Here is a 17,562-nt window from a genome sequence, read left to right on the forward strand (position 1 = left end):
GATTTAGAGGTCTAAAGTTCACCAGTATTTTGAACCTTCTGTCCAGTTACTGAAGGAAATAGCCAATTTCAAATATTTATTCATAAATATATGAGTGTCTGCATGTGATGTGGTTCCTGCCCTTTTGGGGTTCACCTTCTAATAGGGAAGAAATACATTATTGAAATAGTATTCGAGCAAAATAGAATTACATTAACACGCACTGAAAAAGAGCTACAGTGGTATGAGAATGTACACGAAAGTACTGACTTAGGGGATGTTGGGGAAAAGCTTTCTTGAGAAAGTTAGTTCAGCTAAGAGCTGGAGGGTGAGTGAAGGTTAGATAGAAGCTGGAGCGCGTGGCTGCGTATTTAGATAGATGGATTCGTTTATAGTGGAATTTAGTTATGTATGCGTATTATTGGATTTGGCTCTATCTGTGTTCTGCTTTGTAATTCCTTCACAACAGAAACATTAGGCTTTTTCCTTATTTTGCATTAAATTTTTCTTTGTCATCAACGGTGATCTACTTGTTTCATCGTTCCTTGTGCACTGCTGTCTGAGCCTAAAAAATGTAATACTGTTCATGGCATTCACTTGCCTGATGTATCACATCCATCCCTTTGGTTGATTTTATTCATTTTAGCTAATATGATTTAATAACTACTTTAAGTATATTTTTCCCGTATGGATTAGGTCTGTTTCATGGAACCTCGGTGCATTTGAGGCACTTCACAGCTGATTGGTTAAAAGAAGTTATTTAGAGCTGACTAATTAGCAGTAGTTTGACATCCGTGTCTCTCTCACACAGGTGATTAGCCAGTCAAGAGCTAGGTTTAATCCTAGTATCAGCATGATTAAGAAGTGTATTGAAGTTCTGATAGACAAACAGTACATCGAACGCAGCCAGGCGTCAGCAGATGAATACAGTTACGTAGCGTGATGTCGCTCTCCTCTAGTGTGGGTGTGAGAAGATCATTGCCGTCACCATTTGGTGTGTTCCTGTGGGAAAAAGCAGGCCTGTGCCTCCATAATTTGGTCATTTGGCAGCCCCTGTTTTTCTGCTGTTTACAACATCACCAGTGCCACGTCATGAGCGTCAGAGAAGATGCCTAGAGATATTTCAAGCTCATGTCAGTATGACATTTCTTAAAACTTTATTAAAAGAATGAGTGAAGTATTGCTGAAATATGGAAATTTGGTTGGGTACCATGCTTTTTCTCCCCTTCACGTTTGCAGTTGATGTGTTTTTTTTTTAATGTATCTTAAAGGACATAAAATAAAAAACTTAAATATTGTAATATGACAGATAACCTAATAATTGTATCTACATTAAAATGACAAACATGATATTGCTGCTTGTCAAATAAAAAAAAATAAAGAAATAGAATGCCTTTTTTATGTGGATGGAGTATCACACGTAATAGTATATATATAAATGTTCATGAGTCATCAGAGCAGCTAATGCAGCTTTAGTTGCATTTTTATCCAAGTGGTTTAATTCACTTTTACTCCTACTTAAGTCCTACATGAAAAATGTCTAGATTATTGTTCTTGAATGCATAAAAATGCATCAACATAAAGAATGTTTTATTTTTATGGATTGGAACTGCGTTGGATATGAGCGTTTTGAATGTTGAAGATTTAATTCTATCAAGAGTTTCTGGTGATGTGCTTACACCACAGAAATAAAGGATGAGAAGAGTATGTGGTGGCCTCAAGTCTGGCATAGAAAGAGTTTCTCATTCAAAAGTTGTCTTCGGTTTTCATAATACATTAATTCTAATGTAGACAAATACCCCAGCTCTCTTACCTCCCCTCTGCCTTTCTCTGAGTTATAGACGATCCTGTGATACCACTGTATTCTTTCCATTCTCCTACCTACATATTACCCTTCCACCCCCTAACATTTTGACACTAGATTCACTCTCATAAGTCACAGGTGTGCTTAGCAACATATCCTAAGCACCTTCTTTTTTTTTTTTTTTTTGTCTGTATGGTGCATTACACCAGGTGCCACTTATATAAAGACATGAAATTCCGCTATTTTGTTTATTATATATATATTAACAGCAGTATTAGAATACTCTGGTTATTGTATTTATTATCTATCGACCCCACTACCACTATGACACACATAATGTAATTTTTTTAAGCTGGAATATTTTACTACATACCCCACGTGAATCATTTTACTTACAATACTTCTGACCAATAAGATCTTTTTTAAAACAACAAAAACACAACTATAATGGCATTATTACACCTAACAAACAATAATTACTTAATATCATCTAATAGGTTGTCCATATTCAAATTTATTGCAAAATGCTTCTACAGTTGGTTTGTTTGATTGCACTTTTTCTGACTCATGTCTCTTTAAATGTTGAAAAAAATCTACTTCCAATGACTTACTTATATACTGTATTTCTCATTTTACCTTTCTTCCTAGAGAGGAAGTAATGGCAAACCATATAATATTGTACATTCACTGTCAAAAAACAAACCTTTGTTTTGATAACTTGTTGATAAAGTTTCCAAATTGATTCCTTTTTTTCTTAAATATTTATAAATGTTAAATTAAGTCTTAATCTTGGTATCTAAATTGTCAAGAAAATACATTATATTGAAAAATGGACAAAATACTTGTACTGAGGTCTAGAGAAATGACTGACAACAGTTTTCTTCACACCTTTGTCTCATTTTACCTGAAAAGAAACATTAAAGATATGCTTGCGCGTGAGGATGAAGAGGCCAGACACATTTGACCAAGTTCAAATGAATTCTGGCACACACCTTCCGCTGAGGAGAATGAAGGGAAGGTTGCAGTCTGGTCAAGTTAGGTCAAGCATTTGAAGTCCTGACTGCAGAAGATCCTAGCGTACAGCCCAGAGCACTAACCTGGCAGGCCCTGTGTACAGTACCCAGTGCTCTATGGGCAGAGGGGGTCGGAGCTACAGAAGGGGAAGAGGAGGAAGGAGAGGAAAGGGTTCTCTGTGCTTGATCTTGGAAAACAAAAATAATGTGAGTGAAACTTTCGGGAGCTTTTAAGAAATTATTATTAATACTGAGATAGTTAACACGTGTGAGTCAGTGATAAGCTTTTTCAGCCAGACAGCATGCAGCTTTTGTTCACACTCTATCCTCTTTGAAACTGGATTATTTTAATTGCTGCTTTGGGTTTATTCTAGGGGTTTAGTCCAAGATTTTATGACAGTTTGCTTTAATGTAAACAAAAGGAGATACTCTGGGGTTTGTGTTTTGCTTTATTTATAACTTACTACCTTTACAGGATTTTATAACCTGTGTATATGCTACAATGCTATAAAGTTTCTGTTAATTTTTTTAACCTTTACTGAGTACAGACTATGACTGGTGCTTCCTCATATGGTTATTTTGTTCGAACCTCAGATAATCCTGTTTACCAGGCAGTGCTTCTCTCTCCTAGATGAGGAAACTAAGTGAGGCGTTTTCCAGGAGTCATTGGCAGAAGCTGCCGAACCTGAATTTAAATCCCAGTCAAAATTGTGGACCTAATACAGTCTCTTTCTCTCTCTATATATATATAATAGCCTATAAGATAGAAATAACTTCAGTTTTTACATAAAGAATAGTTTTTCCTGACTTTAAAGAATAAAAATTTGTTTCTAGGCGATTTGTGAGAATCAATGCTTCATAGTTTTGTTTCTTAAGATACTTATTTAAGAAGTATATATACACTGTTAAACAACTTGGCTTATAGCTAGTTCTTGGCAAAGGGTACTTGTAAATTTAATACTTTACATTCACATGTACAGCTATAGAACATTTATTTCAAGTATATATACTTAATGCAAACCTGTGTTCAGTTAAAATTTCTCCAGCTCTATAGTAGCAGTAGATAATTTATTGAGCTCTTCATTTTGGTTCCCAGTACACATTCTTGGTTGAGCAAGGTCAAAGTAAAGATGTGAACTTTTAAAGTACTAGTCCTAAGGGCAATTGTACATAGACTGTAGCTAAATGAGTAGAAATAATATAGAGAGGCCCACTGGTTAAAGTTCATGAAGCATGTCCAAAGCTGAAGCAATTAAATTAGGCAATTCTTATGTGAGACCTACTACCCCATGGGCTAGAATTCATTAAAGGTAGGATTCATTGATGGGGAGAAGCCCCTTTCATATGTAGAGACTGTACTACTCAGGAAATTCTAAGGATTTGTCCTTCCCCTGTTCTCCATCCATAGTTCAGCCAATTCACCTTTTATCATCTAACAAACATGTACTGGGGCCAGGGTATTACATGGGTACCATTCCCGTTGTAATGACAAGCAAAAGATATGGTCTCTGCCAACATGGAGCTTTTAGACTCGTAACAATCAGCCATAAATATGCTATTTCTAATGTAAGTGCTTATGAAGGAAAACCCTGGGTACCTTGAAGAGAGTTGCATAAGAGATTAGAAGGGCAGAAAATGAAAGCAGGAGAGCATATTCTAAATAATAACAGCAAAGATCCTGAGGTGTATGTAAGGAGCGGGAGCCAGAGCCTGAGAACCAAAATACCTCTACGGCTGAATTATGTGGATTTTATGCAGGGGAGTTATATTTGCCAAAGGAAAAAAAGTATTTTACTATGCTTTAGAGTGTACATATTTATATTTTTTCTTTGGTGTTTGCAAACTATTTCAAAGTACTGTTCGCAAATTTCAGTGGAAAATGGATAACCTGCATTACGGTGAAGAACAGACTCTACAGGGCTGATGATGGGTAGTGATAGTGTTAATACTTAGGAAATGGTGGTGAGGTGAGCAGTTAAGGTGGTGGTGTTAGTGGCCATCTCCAGAGTGATAAAGTAGATAAAGCTGACATGACTTAATAATGGGTTGGGCTAGGGTGAATGAGGGAAGGGATGAGTCGAAGATGCCTTGTAGATTTTTGGCTTTCACAACTAATGCCGTTTAGTGTGTTAGAGGAAGCCTGGAACAGGACGAGGGTGGAGGAGGAGCTGAGCTCAGTTATAACACCTTGCATCCGATGTGCTTTTGAGATAACCAAATGGAACAGGCAGTTGGTCATACAGTCTGAAAGAGCTTCGTAGAGGCTCCTGCCCTGAATCTTAGAAACCATTCCCTGGAGGCTTTTTGATCCATTCTCATCTCCTTGACTCTTTTGCCATAAATTAACAATGGCCAGGTTAAATGTGATAAACATTTATTACCACACAAATGTATTATATACATTTTGAATCATTAAAACAAGAATGAAAAGGGATGAGAATATTTAGTAGTTTATACCCGTTCTAGGATTTGTCTTTCTGTACTTCGGTGGGTGGTCTTTGTTACCCCACTTTGAGGCAAGGACACATTTATGGAAGTGGGGTAATTGAGCCAAAAGTTAATCTGCCGTATGATTACTTCTTATATTCACAAATCTTTGTCAGCTACTGGTTACACACTGCCCTTGAGGGAGAAATATATCCATGTTTTGCATTCTCCTGACAAGCTTAACGATACCATTTTTCAGCAAAAAGAAGGAACCTTTGGGAACCAACTTGTGGAAAAGAACTTGAGCATGAAAGGAAGGGTTTTTCCATTTTTGTTTATTATTTTCTTTTTCTCCATTGTTAGTAGCTTACTATTTATAGTTACAGTAGTTGAAGAATTACAGCTTGTGTTGAAGTTAACAGTCCTGGGAGCAGGTAAAGTTAGTGGGTTGACCAGATATTTTTCTTGGAAGAACTTTGGTGGTGTAGGGAAAAGATGAAAAATTTCTGGTGTAATCAACTAGCTCATGAGACTGCCCCTAGCACTGCACTCAATCATCCGCTGAGAGCCTCAACTTCTTAAAGTGGGTGGGTTTTACCTATTAGTTTGTCTCTTAGGGAAGAAAGGACAGACATGATAAGCAAAGATCTACTTTTAGTAGAAATAAACTGGCTTAGCATAAATTGTACCTAATATTTGGCTCAAGGAGGCCACTGATGCAGCAGAAATATTCTGACATTAAAGGAAAAGTTGAATGCTGAATAGAAAAAAAAGGCTGTTTTAGTGTTTTAGTTTATATAGTGCTGAAGCAACAAAATTTAAATCTGCTATGAGGTAAATATCTGAGATTCCTTGTTTAGATTGTATATTTTAAAATAACCATCTCTATATGTTGACAGCCAAGATGAAGATCTCCAGCCACTTGGTAAATTGGAAATGTATGATATAAGAAGAAATCAGAAAGGTGCATGCTCTCCCCACTTGTAAACTATGTGCTTGATCCTTGTTGGGGCCACCCTGTCCACTGCTCCACGAAACAGGGAAGAGTGACACTCAGAGTAAGGAAGAGGTGTCCATAGCCTAACACCCCAACTTCTTTGTGCTTTCTCTTTTGTGCTTTCACTTGCATTGCCCCATGTCTGAAGGGAGGGAGGCAGTTTGCATTCCATAGGAGATTGGCCCTTTAGGAGGCCAACCCTAGCTCTGAAGAAGTTAGGCTCACTGCTGGCCCAGTAATTTAGATCCAATCTGATTAGATCCAAAAGTCTGGAGACCAGGGGGAAGAGCTTGAGGCAACTAATCTGGGATTCTCTGTGAAGCAGAGAGAAAGTAAGAACCAGAGAGCGACCCGATTCCTTTTTGTCCCTAGTATAGACTATCAGACCATCAGGGATGACTCATAATAGGGCAAGCAAGTGGCTAACTAAGGAATCTCATGGAACACAGTGGAGCACAGTAGTAGAGTGCTATGGTTTCTGAAAATACTCTAGAGAAATACAGTGAAGCGTGATATGAACTGGAAATTAAGGTAAGTCCTCTTCTCAAAGCGTTTACTTTGTTAACTGTTTTGCTGTGAGTGTGTATTCATTTTTATAAGAATGATATAATATATTTAGCTACATATTGAGTAAGTTCACTTTTACTCTACTGGGTTGGATAGTGTCCCCCTACTCGCCCCCCAAATTCATATCCCCCCAGAATCTCTGAATGGGCCTTGTTTGGCTATAGAGTCTTGGCGGTCGTAATCAAGATGAGGCCATCCTGGATTAGTGTGGGCCTAATTGTTTAACTAGTGTCCTTCTAAGTAAATGGAAATTTGGACACAGACACACAGGAAAGAAGGCCATATGAAGACAGGGGCAGAGATTGGAATGTGAAGCAACAAGCCAAGAACACCAGGGATTGCTGGGAACCACCAGAAAAAGAAGAGACAAGGAAGACAGCACCAACACCTTGGTTTTGGACATCTAGCCTCCAGAATTGTGAGTGAATAAATTTTGCTGTTTTAAGCCACCAAGTTTATGGTGCTTTGCTATGGCAGCCCTAGAAAACTAAAACAGTTCCCTTTATATATTTTTTAAATGGGTTTGTTTAAAATTTTTTTCTGGCCTTTTAATATTTTAAATAGTTTACATTCTAGCTAGGAGATTACACTTTCTTATAAAAGCCAACTAAACACAAAATTTTCCAGTTTTTCCTTAAAAAGACATAGAGAAAATAGTTCCCAAAGAATCACCATTTACCAGCTGACGAATATATACACAAAAAGCCAAGTGCTCACCTGCAGGTATGATTGGTTAGCATGTTTGGGTAGAAGGTTGTTCTTAAACCTTGTATTCAATCTGATGTGAGCCTGTAAACTGTACTGCTCTCTGGACAGAGTCTTCACTTCTGCCTCTGCTGCATCTTCATGGAAATCATATGACTGATCCCACACGTACCAGGAGAAAATGAGGAAGACTTGGAGCAAACCCAAGTCCATGGTAAGAATTATATTAAAAAGGCCTCAGCCAATGGTATATAGCATCCTATTTGCGTGTAAAGTGAGGCACATACTGTGAAGAAACAGAGGAAAAACTCTAATACTAATAAAAAAGTACTAATTATTTGTTGAAAAAGGGCAACCAGTTTTCCATGAAGCAGTCTTTGTTGATTCTTCCTCTTCTTCTCAATCTCTAATGTAGGAGTGTCTCTTGGTTCAGTCCTTGGACTTTTTCTATCTACATTAAACTTTTTTGGTGATCTCAGTACAATGGCGTAAATGCTCTCTACATACTAGTAACATCCAAAATAATAACCTCCAGTTGAGGCCTCTCTCCCACATTCCAGGAGTGTGTGTCTAATGACCAACTCAGTCTCCATAGTTGGATGGCTAAATGAACATCTCTATGTTAGCATATCCAAAACTAAACTTCTGGTCTTCTTCCTGCAACCCCATACATGTTCTACTTATAGCCTTTCCCATCTCCATTGATGGCAACTCCTTCCTTCTAGTTTCCCAGGCCAAACCTTGGAGTTTTCTTTACTCTTTCTCTTACATCCATTTGTTGGCTCTACGTTCAGAGCATATTCAGAGTCTGGCAGATGGGTTGCACCAGAAACAATGACAGTATTCTGGCAGAGCAGCAAGTGTATGCATCAAGGAGTAGGCTGCAGATAAGCATATCAGCATGACTGGAGGCAAGGGACAGTCAGCAGTATGGACAAGCAGAACCTGCATCAGCAAAGTGGTCAGCAGATATCAGGGCCCAGCTATGGAGTCTGGAATGTGCAAGCCAAAGCCCAGCATTTTTATAACAGAGATCATGTACAAGAAGCAAGACAAAACCTCAATTAACCCAAGTGGAGCCAGCCTGAAGGTCTTAGAAATAGGAAGAAGTTCACTCAACAGAAATGGACACCAGACAAGCCTGAACTAGCAGTGCTGGACTATGTATCTCTTCTACGGCAGGGATTTGGTCTGGAGGCTGGAATGGGGCTACACCTGCAAAGGAGGTCAAGAGGCCCCCACTTGGAGAGACTGTGAGATACTGGGGTGATAGTAAAACTGCCCTACCACATTCTAATAAGATTACCAAGGAAATTTGTTTCTGATATACTCTGATTCCAAACAAGAAGGATAGACAGTTGAGTGTATGTACTGAGGACCTAGAAATGGTAGTTCCCAGGCTTGTATCTTATGGGTCCCAATAGGATTAATGCAGAGTAGATTGGCCTTAACAGTCAAATAGCTAAACCTCATACTGAAAAATCCCCTTCCATATGTTTTTGGCTTAAATGAAATAGCTTTGTCTTTCATGTGCAGCAAAAATACCCAAGGAGATGCCTCTAGTTCTCCAGGTTAGAGTGTAAACATTCTAGATGTTCCCTTTGTGAGCCAAATGAAAGGAAACTCCAGAATCTCTAGAATAATTGGTAATGAGAGACACCAAATGCTGCCTGGTTTGTTTGTTTGTTTGTTTTTCTAGAAGGAAAAAGACTGAGGGCATCCTTTTCTTGACACCAGGCTGAAATTGCTTGGACAACCAAAAATCTGCTTTTCTAGAATTGAAGAAGTGTTAACAAGTTTCTATGCCACTGAATTGAAGGGTCTGGAAAAATCTCTGACCAAAAACACCTTCCAAACATCACCCTCACCTCAGTGTCTAAAATTTCTCTATTCAAGATTCCTTTGGAGTTGAGTCAAAATTCCTGGTTATTTTGCGAATTGGTTTTCTGGAAGGGCTCATGTGTTTCAGAATGCCCCTACTTTTCCACCAGATAAACCTAGCAAGCTACATTTCTGTCTGCCTAAAGGAGTCTGGTCACAAATCTCGAGCTCTGGTTGGAAGGAGACCATCTGAAGAGCTCTGGAGGTGGGAGGATCAGCCCAAGAGACTGTCAGAAAAAGGCAGGGACATTGGGAGGAAGCAGGAGTTAGGAAACAAATGTTTCCCATGGGGGCTCTGCTGGAGATCTTTATCTCCCTTTGGTGGTTTGAGTTCTGGCAAATAGAGGCATTCGTTGTAAGAAACTTAGACATTCAGTTACTGGGATGAGTTTTTACTATTTTTGGACATGAAGTTTTGTCCCTCCAACTAGAGTGGCAGCATTTTGTCATGTTTTCATGGCAACTGATGTGTGTGTGAGTGTGTGGTGTAATAGATGGTATGATGATAGAGTGACTAGGAATGGGGCACAGAGTGCTAAATAAGGATCTTGAAACAGAATGATTCTATAAGCAAAACCCCAATAATAGCTGGAAACTTGAAGTACTAAACTATCTGATTAGAGCCATGGCCCACCTATGTGTCCCATTTGGGTCACAGGGGCAATAGTGTACTTATAGTATTCTCAAGATTTCATCTTATTAGTGAGGGAAAGGAGTACCTTGGTGTAGGGAAATAGTTTGTACTGTGTTTTTGGTTTTTTTTGTTTTTTGTTTTACATATAATAGTAAATATTTATGTGTACCAAGTGTAGATGGTTACCCTAGTGGAATGGAACATTAAAGTAAAACTTGGCATCTCTCAGGTAGCTAAGGAATGTTAGAAAGACACACCTGTGTCTGACTAAGTGCCATATTCACACACTGGAAGCTCTCCATTTCCTTGACCAAGAATACAGAAACTTAACATAGTGAAGAGACCTCACAGAACCAGAGAAGTTATGCATTTCAGTGCAGCTAAAATCTTGCTTATCTGAGAGGCTCAATTCTATGATGCCTTACACCTTTATTTTTAGGACTCGAAATCCTGTTCAGGAATAATTTATACAAGTAACCCTAATACTTCCATTTCATGAATGAATACAAGTGAAGTTCTACTGGTTTTTGAACCAAATTCAGAGCCAAAAGCCTTGCCTTGGGATCAGAGTCAGTGCCCAGGTATCCCCAATAGCCCCCCACCCCCAGCATTCTTTCCAGCTGGAAAACAACTTGCCTGCAAATCTCCAAATTAGCAAGAAGAAAAAGGGAGATGAGAAAGGAGAATGTGATCACATCACCAAATTCAAGGAAAGGAAACAAAAATATAAAATAAATAGTAAACAAAGCAGTATGAATGGATTAAAATCAAGTACTCTATAATCTTCGTTACACTAAATGTGAAAAGATTAAATTCCTTATTATATTAGAAGACAGACATTATAACTTATGTTGTTTATAAGAAACACACTTAAGGGGCACCTGGGTGGCTCAGTCACTTAAGCATCTGGCTCTTGGTTTTGGGTTAGGTCATGAACTTGTGGGTGGTGAGATTGAGCCCCACATTAGGTTCCATGCTCAACAGGGAGTCTGTTTGAAGATTCTCTTCTTCTGTCCCACCCTCAAATAAGTAAATCTTTAAAAAAATAAAAATAAAAAAATGTGCATTCTCCTAAAACACACACACACACACAACACACACACACACACACACACACACACACACACTTAAAGTAGTCAATATAAGATGAAAATAAAGGAATAAGCAAAATGATCCTGGCAAATGCAGGAGGGCTTGTGCAAAGTTGCCACTTAACCTTAGACAAAGTAGTATTTAAGGTTAAAAATACAAAATAAAATAGAAAGTGGCCTTATAATAAAGACAGACTTTATGTAAAAGATATAACTGTTATAAACCTGTATCCACCAAACAACAGTAGCTAAATGTATAGAGCCAAAAAATAATTTGAAATACAGAGAGAATGAAGTAAAAATGTGATTGTATTGGAAATCTAAGGAACAAACTCTGTATGGAAATTTCTAAACATATATAAAAGAGGAAAGACCACTGTAATGACTATGTTGTCATCATAGTTCTGGAAGCTGGTTCATCACTCAGCTTCAAAGATTATTAAATTATAAGAGATTTTAATGTATCTTTCTCAGAATGGCCTGTTAGATAAAATGGCAAGTAAAAACAGAGAAATTGAACAAGATAATTAATATAGTTTAATAGATATGCAGTTTCATATATGGAGAACTTTGCATTCAACAAATTGTGTGTGTGTGTTGGGATAAGAGTATGCCTGTAGTTTAACAAAGATCAATTACAAAATGAAATTAAGAAAATAATTCAATTTACAATAGCATCAAAAATAATAAAATACTTAGGAATAAATTTAATCAAGGAGGTGAAAGACATGAACACTGGAAACTACAAAACATTGCTGAAAAAAAAGTAAAAAAGACCTAAATAAGTGGAAAAGCATCCTATGTTCATGGATTGGAAGACAGTATTTTTAAGATGGCAGTACTCCCCAAAGTAATATGCAGAGTTAACACAATCTCTATCAAGATTTCAACAGCCTTTTTTTTTTTTTCAGAAATGGCTAAGCCAACCCAAATTCATATGGATCCAGAATAATCAAAACAATCTTTTAAAAGAACAAAGTTGAGGAACTCATATTTCCCAAATTTAAACCTTATTACAAAGTTACAGTAATTAAGACAGTGTGTTGCTGACATACAGATTAATAGAATAGACTTGACAGTCCAGAGAGAAGCTCTTACATTTTATGGTCAATTGACTTTTGACAAGGATACCAAGATTATTCAATGGGGAAATAATAGTCTTCCAAGCAAATGGTGTTAGGAGAACTGGATATCCATATGCAAATGAATGAATTTGGACCCCTACCTCGTATCATATAGAAAATTAACTCCAAATGGATCAAAGATGTAAATGTATGAACTTAAAGTATAAAACTCTTAGAAAAAAAATCTGGGTAAATCTTTATGACCTTGGATTAAGCAACAGGGTTTTTTTTTAGATAGGACACCAAAAGCATAAGCAACAAACAAAAATAATTTGGATTTCATCAAAATTTAAAACTTTTCTCTGTCAAACAACACTATCAAGAAAGTGGGTGGCTCCGTCGGTTAAGCATCTGCCTTCTGCTCAGGTCAAATCAAGTCCTGCATCAGGGTCTCTGCTCAGTGGGGAGTCTATTTCTCCCTCTGCCCCTCCCCCCCGCTCATACTTTCTCTCTCATTCTCTCTCTCAAATAAATAAAATCTTTTTTTAAAAAAGTATAGAGTTGATAAAAGATGTAATTAAGGGAAATGGTGGAGTAGGAGGACCCTAAGCTTTCCTTGTACCATGGGTACAACTAGATAGCACTCACATCAGTGCAAATAACCCCCAAACTGACTTAAAGACTGGCAGAACAATCTCCAGAACTAGAGGTAGGAAGAGGCCATATAGAAGAAGGTAGGAAGGGCAGAGATGCTGTATGGGAGCAAAATGAGTCATGGCCATCTGTGGCCGGAGGGAACTAGGGTCACAGTAAAGGCCGAGAAACAGACTGTCACACTGGGAAGCCCACATGGGGAAGATGAATCCCCATAACATTTGGCTTTGATAGTGAGAAGGGCTGAATTTTGTGAGTTCTTACAACCAGTAGGACTTAAAGCCTGGAATTTTAAAAAATTGGTGTGTTCAATCTAGGAGAGTCCAGAGGACATTAAAAAGTGGAGTCCTGCCCTTAAAGAGACAGCATGATACAGAGTCAGCAGAAACACAGTCTAGAAGCAGCAGTTTGAGAAATGTCTGGGTCACATGGGCTCGCCTCTGTCCCAGCACTGTGGGGCCCCTCTCATAGAAGACTGGTGCAAACTTCACCAGCAATGGGTTTCCTGGCCCATGATTTTTGTGGGGCCTCTGTTCCAGTGATGGTGGCACCAAGTCTCATTTAGCAAACAGACCAGTGCACACCTTGTTAAAATTTGTCCCACCCAGCCGGGTACCAAACACTACCCAAAACAGGAAAGAGCCTCTTCGGATAAATGGACTGAAGGAAAAATCAGCCAGGACTCAATAGCAGGGCACATACAACACACATAGGAGACACTTCCTGAAGTGCCAGGTCCTAGGGAATGGGACACCGCACTGCAAGGCACTCACTACAGGACATCTTCATAAACATACTCAAGAGTAGGAGACTTAGCTGACATTTCTAACACACAGGAATGGACACAGAGAGTTAGACAAAATGAGGAGACAGAGGAATATGTTCCAAATGAAAGAACAGGACCACACCACAGCAAGAGATCTAAGTGAAATGAATATAAGTAATACACATGATAGAAATTCAAAGTAACGATCATAAAGACATTGGACTTGAGAAAAGAGTAGAGGGCCTCAGTGAGATCCTTAACAAAGAGATAAAAAGAAACCAATTAGAAATTAAGATCACAAATGAAATTAAAAATACACTTGAAGGAATAAATAGCAGGCTAGAGGAAGTAAGGAATGAATTAATAACCTGGAAGACAGAGTAATGGAAATTAATCAAGCTGAGCTAATGGGAGAAAGAATTATGGAAAATAAGAATAGGTTTAGGGAACTCAGTGACTCCATCAAGCATAAAATCATTTGCATGGTAGAGAGCTCAGAATAAGAAGAGAAAAGGGAGGAGAAAAATTATTTGAAGAATTAATAGTTGAAAATTTTCCTAATCTGGAGAAGGAAACAGATATCCAGATCTAGGAGGCACAGAGATCCCCCAAAAAATCAACCCAAGGGAGTCCACACCAAAACACATATTAATTAAAATGGCAAAAAGCAGTGATAAAGAAAAAAATAATAGCAGCAAAAGAAGATAGTTACATACAAGGGAAATTCCATAAGCCTATCGCAATTTTTCAGCAGAAACTTTGCGGGCCAGAAGAGAGTGGCATGGTATATTCAAAGTGCTGAAAGAGAAAAATCTGCAGCCAAAAAAAAGCTATCCAGCAAGGCTATCATTCAGAATAGAGGGAAAGATAAAGAGTTTCCCAAACAAAAGCTAAAGGAGTTCATGATCACTAAATCATCCTTTAAGAAATATTAAAGGGGACTCTGAATGGAAAGGAAAGACCATAAGTGAGAGTATGAAAAGTAAAAAACACAAAAGCAGTAATAGTATTTCTGTTTAAAAAAAGTCAAGGGATAAATAAAATAAAAGATGTAAAATATGACACCATATACCTAAAACATTGGGGTGGGGAGTAAAGAATGGGTTCAAACTTAAGTGACCATTAGCTTAATATGGACTGCTCTATGCAGAAGACATTATATACAAACTGAATGGTAACCACAAATCAAAAACCAGTAATAGATACATAAAGGATAAAGAGAAAGGAATCCAAGCATATCACTAAAAAAGCTGGCAAACCATGAAAGAGAGCGAGAAGAAAGGATAAGAGAAAAACTATGAAAACAACCACAAACCAAGTAACAAAATGTCAATAAATATATATCAATAATTACTTTGAATGTAAATGGACTAAACGTTTCAATCAAAAGACATAAAGGAGATGCCTGGGTGGCTCAGTGGGTTGTGTTTGCCTTCAGCTCAGGTCATGATCCCAAGGGCCTGGGATCAAGTCCCACATTGGGCTTCTTGCTCAGCAGGGAGCCTGCTTCTCCCTCTGCCTGCTGCTCTCCCTACTTGTGTGCGCTCTCTGACAAATAAATAAATAAAATCTTAAAAAACAAACAAAAAAATCCCAAAGTACATAAGGTGACAGATACAAAAACAAGACCCATCTATATGCTGCCTACAAGAGACCATTTCAGACCTAAAGACACCTGCAGATTGAAAGTGAGGGGATGGAGAAACTACATGTTTCTTTCTCCATGTCTTTAATATTTCTTGATATCCATGCAAATGGATATCAAAATAAAGCCAGAGTAGCAATACTTAACATTGGACAAAATAGACTTCATTTATTTTAATTTTTTAGAGAGGGAGGAGGTAGGGGCAGAGGGACAGGGAGAGAGAGAATCTTAAGCAGACTCCACACCCAGCACATATCATGGAGCCCAACTCCAGGCTCAATCTCACAACCCTGAGTTTATGACCTGAGCCAAAATCAAGAGTTGGGCGCTTAACTGACTGAGTCATCCAGGCGCCCTATCAGACAAAATAGACTTTAAAACAAAGACTATGTAAGAGACAAAGAAGGACACTATATAATGATAACAAGGGATGGTCCAACAAAAAGATATAACAATGGTAAATATTTATGCACCCAACATGGGAGCACCCAAATACATAAAACAGTTAATAACAAACATAAAGGAACTAATTGATAATAATATGATTACAGTAGGGGACTTTAACACCCCACTTACATCAATGGACAGATGATCCGAACAGAAAATCAACAAGGAAACAGTGGCTTTGAATGACACATGGGCTCAGGTGGATTTAACAGATATATTCAGAACATTCCATCCTAGGGGGCACCCGGCTGGCTCAGTCGGTGGAGCAAGCGACTCTTGATCTTGGAGTTGTGAGTTTGAACCCCATGTTGGGTTTAGAGATTACTTAATAAAATAAAATAAATAAAATAAGAACATTTCATCCCAAAACAGCAGAATACACATTCTTTTCAATGCATATAGAACATTCTTGAATAGATCACATATTAGGCCACACAACAAGCCTCAACAAATTCAAGAAGATTGAAGTCTTACCATGCATCTTTTCTGACCAGTATGAAACTAGAAATCAACTGCAAGAAAAAAATCAGGAAAGAGCACAAATACGTGGAGCTTAAATAACATGCTACTAAGCAATGAATGGGTCAACCAAGAAATCAAAGAAGAAATAAAAAATTACATGGAGACAAATGAAAATAAAAACACAATGGCCCAAGATCTCAGAGATGCAACAGAAATGGTTAAGGGGGAATTTTATAGCAATACAGGCCTACCTCAAGAAGCAAGAAAACTCTCCAATAAACAACTGAAACTTACACCTAAAGGAAGTAGAAAAAAACAACAAACAAATCCCTAAATCAGCAGAAGGAAGGAAATAATAGATTAGAACAGAAGTAAATAATACAAAAACTGAAAAAACAATAGAACAAATCAATGAAACCAGGAGCTGTTTCTTTCAAAAGATCAACTTCTAGCCAGACTCATGAAAAAAAGAGAAACCAAATAAACAAAATCACTAATGAAAGAGGAGAACTAACAACCAACATCACAGAAATATAAACAATTGTAAGAAACTATAATGAAAAATTATATGCCAACAAGTTGGACAACCTAGAAGAAATGGATACATTCCTAGAAACATATGAACTACCAAAACTGAAGCAGGAAGAAATAGAAAATTTGAACGGGCCAATAACCAGCAAAGAAATTGAATCAGTAATCAAAAAACTCCCAAAAAACAAAAGTCCAGGACCAGATGGATTCACAGGTGAATTCTACCAAACATTTAAAGAAGCATTAATACCCATTCTTTTCAAAGTATTCAAAAAAAAAAAATAGAAGAGAAAGAAAAATTCCAAATTCATTCTATGAAGCCAGTATCACCCTGACACCAAAACCAGAAAAGACACACAAAAAAAGAGAACTACAGGACAGTAGCTCTGCTGAATATGGATGCAAAAATCCTCAACAAAATACTGGCAAATTGAATAAAAAAAATACATTGAAAAATCGTCGACCACAATGAACTGAGATTTATTTCTGGGATGCAGAAATAAATCATCATTCACAAATCAATCAACATGATACATCTCATTAACAAGAGAAAAGATAAAACCATATGATCATTTCAATGGATGCAGAAAAAGCATTTCACAAAGTACATCTATTCATGATAAAAACCCTCGACAAAGTAGTGTTAGAGGGAATGTACCTCAACACAAATAAAGGCCTTATATGAAAAACCCAAAGTGAACATCATACTCAATGGGGAAAACGGAGAGTTTTCCCCTAAGGTCAGGAACAAGATAAGGATGTCCACTCTCACTACTTTTATTCAACATAATACTGGAAGTCCTAGCCACAGCAATTAGACAACGAAAAGAAATAAAAGGCATCCAAATTGGTAAGGAAGAAGTAAAATTTTCACTGTTCGCAGATAACATGATAT

At 37.6% G+C, this 17,562-nt stretch overlaps 1 protein-coding gene across 6 annotated transcripts in view; it reads left to right on the plus strand.

The window, feature by feature from the left end:
- Positions 1-3,552, plus strand: part of CUL2 (cullin 2) — a 98,911-nt gene extending 95,359 nt beyond the window's left edge. For 3 of the 6 annotated variants that reach the window (XM_045786388.2, XM_087857874.1, XM_045786387.2), the window contains one exon: positions 791-3,547. In XM_045786388.2, the coding sequence (XP_045642344.1) occupies positions 791-922 (132 nt within the window). In that variant the 3' untranslated portion in view covers positions 923-3,547. Of the gene's footprint in view, positions 1-790 lie in introns of all 6 variants that reach the window. The other 3 variants (XM_087857878.1, XM_087857877.1, XM_087857875.1) reach the window with 1 other exon arrangement.
- Positions 3,553-17,562: the final 14,010 nt, after the last annotated feature.

The sequence above is a fragment of the Ursus americanus genome, chromosome 31 (genome assembly GCF_024610735.1).
Source record: "Ursus americanus isolate L20-20 chromosome 31, mUrsAme1.1.p, whole genome shotgun sequence".
Taxonomy (NCBI): domain Eukaryota; kingdom Metazoa; phylum Chordata; class Mammalia; order Carnivora; family Ursidae; genus Ursus; species Ursus americanus.